Below are 5,769 nucleotides of genomic sequence, written 5' to 3'. Positions count from 1 at the left end.
TTGTTTTCTTTTTATGCTTTTGAATTATGCACATGTATCATTTATATAAAAATGTTAAATCTAATCCTCAAAAAGTTAAAAATAGAATTACCAGGTGATCCAGCAATTCCACTTCTGTGTATATACCCCAAAGAATTGAAATCAGGGGCTCAAGGAGATTCGTACACTCATTTGTAGCAGCATTATTTACCATAGCTGATAGGATAGAGACAGCTCAGCTAACAAGTGACAGATTAATGGATAACAAAATGTCATGTGTTTATACAATGACATATTCAAACTTAAAAAGGGAGGGACATTATGGCATAGGATACAACATGGAAGAAACTTGAGATCAGTATGCTAAATGAAATAAGAGAGTCATGAAAGGACAAACACAGAATGAGTCCACTTATATACAAGGTCCCCAAAGTAGTCAAATTCATAGAGATGGAAAGAATAGTGGTTACCAATGGTTAGGGGTAAGGAGAACAGAGAGTTCAGATTAATGGATAGAGCATTTCAGTGTGAAACCATAAAGAAGTTCTGGGATGGAAGATAATGATGGTTGCACAACAATATAAATGTATCTGATGCCACTGGAATTGTACTTTTTCTCCCCAGTACTAGGGACTGAACTCAGGCTTCTCTCATGCCAGGCCTCTAAGCTACATCTGCAGCCCCGGACTTGTACACTTAAAAACAGTTAAGATGGGGTTGGGCACAGGGGTGCACGGCAATAAAGCCAACAATTTAGGAGGTTGAGGTAAGAGGATCATAAGTTCAAGGCCAGTGTCAGCAATTTAGTGAGACCCTAAGCAGTGAAACCTGTTTCAAAATGAAAAATAAAATAAAAATAAAAAGCTACATCCTGGATGGGGGTATAGCTCAGTGGTAAAGCACTCCTGGGTTCAATCCCTGGTACCAGCACCAAAACAAAAATAAAACAAAATTCCTCCCAAATTGATTCCCCCCAAAACTGTTAAGGTGATAAATTTTATGTTATGTGCATTTTTGCTATAATATTTAAAGTTATATTTAAAAAGGAAAGGGAAAGGCAGCACGAGCTGACAGCATGGCAGCTCCCAGCCCTGCACCAGGAAGAAGCTGCCAGGGCCAATGCTTTTTGCCAGGAGAGATCAGGACTGGGGCTGAGCATCTCAGGAAATAACAATTCTTCCTCTGTCCCATTCTGTTTCAGTTGCTCCAGGGCCACTGCCAGCACAGTGATTCTCTCTGAGTGAAAGGCCATGCTGTTCTCACTGGCTCTGGGCTGTGATGTCCTGCTGCTCCCCCTTCTTCCTGGAATAGCCTGACCCAAGGTCCTTCTGAAGTGGTGACCACTCCAAAAGCAGGTCAGTGGCCCAGTGAGTAGGTAAGAAGAGGCAAGGTCTGGAATAAGCTTTGAGAATGCTTACACAGCCATGTTCTTAAAGCTCAGATTGGGGGTGGGTATCCTCACTTTGCCTTTCACCAGAAGAGGAAGGGATATGTAGAGATCTTGGGTTTGTAATGTAGGACCTCGGGTAAATCATTTTTCTGCTCCGTGATTCAGTTTTCACATTCATAAAATGGACGTATTGATGCCTGGCTAACTAGCTTCCAGGGCAGTCATGAAGTTTAAAAACAAAACTGGATGTGACAGCACAGTATGAGTACTAGTGCTATGCAAGTTCAGAGACGAGTACAGGAATGCTTGTTATGAATGGAGAGAACTGCAATTGGCCCTTTATCTTGAGGTTCTCCTTCCCTGCAGTAAGCAGCTCTGCCCACCCTCGCCTGCTCCCAGAGTTTGTATATCATTTCAAGTACTTACTGACTGCTCACTGGGGCCAGGGACTGTGCTGAGTTTTTACATTTAAGTTTTATTGCTTATAATACTCACACTCTTGTAAAGCATGCATTGTTTCCTGCAGTCAGCAGGAGGAAAATCAGGTCCTTGAAAAGTCAGTAAACCTCCTTAAGATGAATGAGTGGTCAATGATGGTGAGTTGCCCAGACTTGCTCTGCAGAGCAGCAATGGGGCTTCAACTCCTTCTGACTTCCAAAATTTTACTTCCCATTGCACCTGCAATTTTCAAATGGTGTCACCTGAGGCCTGCACAGAGGGAAAGGAAACATAGACCCTGCATGGCTCCTTTCCTCTGACATAACAGCAGCTTCTCTTCATCTGTTCATACATTGTATTTGACATTCAGTTTTATTTGAAAAATTCATTGCCTAATTTTAAAAATGCATTTGATTGTGTTCAAATGTTGGGTTGACTAAGTGGAAAGCATTATTCTCATCTTCTTCCTGAACGGCTTCAGGGAGTGAAGGCAGCTGCAAGGGCTCTAACCTCAAGCTGCCCTCAGCCCCACTTGAGCCCCACCCCTGTTGGGAATCATTGTCACATTTCCCATCCACCCTGGGAAGGAATAGGCTGCACAGTTACAGACACCAGTTAGGGCTATGACCATGTGGCTCCCTTAAAAGGTATGCATATAACCTCTTCCCTTTCTTACCCTCCTGTGGGTGCCCTGAACAGCAAGTTCTTGCTTGGGGTGGTAGTCGGGGACAGAAAAAAAAAAAGATATCATCATTCTGTACTGATCCAAAGAAGTGGCCCTAACCTTCCCCTCTCCATTGCCCTGGCTCTCCACAGGGGTGGAAAATGGTACCAGTCAAGCCTGAACCGCAGGAGGAGCCTACAGTAGCCGCCAGGAGATGGAGGAGCCCACGCCTGAGCCTGTCTATGTCGATGTGGACAAGGGGCTGACCTTGGCCTGCTTTGTCTTCCTTTGTCTCTTCCTCATAGTAATGATCATTCGCTGTGCCAAGGTCATCATGGACCCATACAGTGCCATTCCCACATCTACTTGGGAAGAGCAACACCTGGATGACTGAGGCACAGAACAGCCACATGGGGGCAAGACCCTGGTGCTCTCTGGACAGTGGTGCCCCAACATGCCCCTCAGAGTGCCTGGCTACCCACTTGCTGGCCCACAGAGGCAAGGAGTGGATCTGGCCACCAGAGATGGAGAAGGTTCACTTTAGTCTTGCCTACTTTCACAGGAGTGCCACAGGGAGATGCTCCAGTATTGAGGATGCAGGAAACTACGGCCCCCGGAGAGGAGAGCACTGGTCTGGGACTCAGGAGGCTAGTTCCATGCTCGGGTGCCACTATAAGACTGTGGGGTGGTCACCTAGACACCCCCACCACACAAAAGTGGTCTGTACTTAAAATGCAAAATAGCACATGGAGGCTCCCAACAGAGATGTCCCTCCAGAAACCATGATCCTTCCCATGAACTAGTGATGGAGCAGGCAGTGAAGGATGAAAGGAGGCTCAGAGTGCCTCCCTGAAAATTCACAAAAGGCACAGAGGCTGCTTCCAAGCAGTATTTTTTTTTAAACTAAAATATAGAGGGATATATTTTTCCTGTAATAAATGAAATGTGCATTTTAGAAACCCGGGAAAATACAGAAAACTTGAAGGAAAAGGGAAAAATAGCACAATCCCACCTTCCAGAAGTCACCATTTTGATATATTTCTTCCACCCTTTTTTAACACATTTTTTTAGTCAAATTCATACAGTATGCATGATGCCGAGTTGCTCCATGTGAGAGCACAAGACCTCCCATTTCGTCACTGTTTGTCACTTGTTTCTAGTAACCAGAAAGCATTCCCTCGGGGAGTTATGTCATGATTTAATAATTAACTTCTTTGGTTGTTCATTTAACTTTTCCACTAATTTCTCCTCACACAAAATTACTTCATCCAGTCACCTTTTAAGGGGGATAGCTGGGCTCCAGTCCTTCTTTAGCTGTTCAAAGTCTTGTAACCTTGAGCAAGTCACCTCACTTTTTGGTGCCTCCATTTTCTTATTTTAAGACAAGGAGGGAAGACTTTGTTTCTTTTCCTTTTTTCATTTCTTATTTACTTCATATGAATGAAAGTATAGGAGAGGGAGATTTTTGCTTATAAATTGTGCTATAGAGGGAGGGGTGGTCAAGGAATAAGTTTTTGACAATGACTCTTCTGTGGGTCTCACATGTTTTCTCTCATATGTGGAGATAAAACCAAAACCAAAACAAAACAACCTGAAAGCAGAAGAGGTTCTTTTAGGGGATATGTAGAAGACTGGCAGAAGAAAGGGCAAAGGAGACTAGTAAGGAGGGCAGACATTATCAATATGATCAATACACAATATATGCACGTATGGAAACATAATAGTGTTAATTTGTACAATATGTGGTAATAATAAAACAGTCAACCTGAAAGTAACAAGGTGATTATTAGGGACTTGGAAGTGTGCTGTGGGGAATAGGGAAGGATGAAAGAAGACAGTCCAGAGACCGATATGATCAATGCACAACTGTCTGCATGTATGGAATTACCAAGTGAATCCCATTAATGTGTACAATTAATATGTGTCAATAAAAGTTGACATAAAAAATTAAAATCAACTGAAAATTTAGGAGAAATTAACTAACCAAAGAAAAGTCTGTGAAGCACTAGAAAGGGATTGGATCTTTGGTAAGTCTTAAGAAAATACTTGACAAAAAGGAGAGTATAGATTTATACTTGAGAGTCTGCCTTAGTCTGAACAATGCTTGTGTCTGGTGCCCCTGAGACAAGCTAAAAACAGATTTGGCACCTGGGAAAAATGGGTAAAAACAACTCAACGTGACCAGTATCTCCTGGCCTCTACTCCTTCCAGCCAATATTCTCAGTGTGTGATTATTGACCCAGAAGGCTCTGGTATGGTACTTCCTCTGTCTCTGTCTCTGTTTCTTGCTCTGGCTTGAAGATCACCTCAGGTTTGTTAATGCAGCACTTTTTTTTAAAAAAAAAAAGATTTATTAATCAGCTTTATTGGTTCTTTTTAGTTATATATGACAGTAGAGTGAATTTTGGTATAAATACACAAGCATGGAATATATCTTATTCTAATTAGGATCCCAGTTTTGTGGATGTACACAATGGTGAGATTCACTGTGGTGTATTCCTTATGTACATAGAAAAATTATGTCAGAATCATTACATTGTCTTTTCTTTTCCTATTACCCCTCCCTTCCCTTCATTCCCCTTTGTCTATAATCTACTGAACTTCTTAATGGGAAATTATGTAGGACTTTACCAAACAGCTAACTCATGTCTTCTGAAGTATGACATGTTTAACTTTAGGAACTGTTCATTCAAGGGGCCAAATTAAATATTTCCTTAAAAAATTGTGACACACATTCTTCATGTACTGGGAATCTTACACCTACATAACACTGAACCTTAGAAATTATTCCTGTATTTATCAACAAAAAAGAAAGTGCTTGGGGAATTTCACTTGCCCAATGACAATAGGTTGCTGTAGCTTTCCAGTACCACATTCTGTACAGAGTCCTGTTAGCACCATCTAGGTCCTTCCACTCCTTTAAGATGAAGTTCATAGCTACATTCTCAGATGATACCAATCCCTGAAATGGCACTTTTCCCCTTAACTCAAATCATCAGCTCTGGGTCACAAGAACATGACTCGTGGTAGCTTATTCCATGTTTGCATATCTTATATAAGATAGAGCTTGATTTGTGCTCTATATGAAGGGAGAAAGAAACATCATGGTAGTAATATCTTGCATGAGTACAAAAACTAAATTTGTGCAAATACTAAAAATTTTAGTACAAGTACTAAAAATACTATTATAAACTTTCCATTATAGACTCAGAATTGTTCTTGTTGCTTTGACAAAAATTCCAAGTTCCTTATGATCTAGTGTGAAGACACAAATACATACATGGAAATAATGTTACAT

At 41.4% G+C, this 5,769-nt stretch overlaps 1 protein-coding gene across 1 annotated transcript; it reads left to right on the top strand.

The window, feature by feature from the left end:
* The first annotated feature begins 2,685 nt into the window (after nucleotides 1-2,685).
* Ctxnd1 (cortexin domain containing 1) lies at nucleotides 2,686-2,865 on the top strand. Its single transcript, XM_027954079.1, has one exon. It carries the CDS (start codon nucleotides 2,686-2,688, stop codon nucleotides 2,863-2,865), a length of 180 nt encoding a protein of 59 aa, XP_027809880.1.
* Nucleotides 2,866-5,769: the final 2,904 nt, after the last annotated feature.

This window comes from Marmota flaviventris, chromosome 2 (assembly GCF_047511675.1).
Source record: "Marmota flaviventris isolate mMarFla1 chromosome 2, mMarFla1.hap1, whole genome shotgun sequence".
NCBI classification, from domain to species: domain Eukaryota; kingdom Metazoa; phylum Chordata; class Mammalia; order Rodentia; family Sciuridae; genus Marmota; species Marmota flaviventris.
The sequence above is the reverse complement of the archived record's forward strand: the minus strand, read 5'-3'. Positions and strand labels throughout refer to the sequence as shown.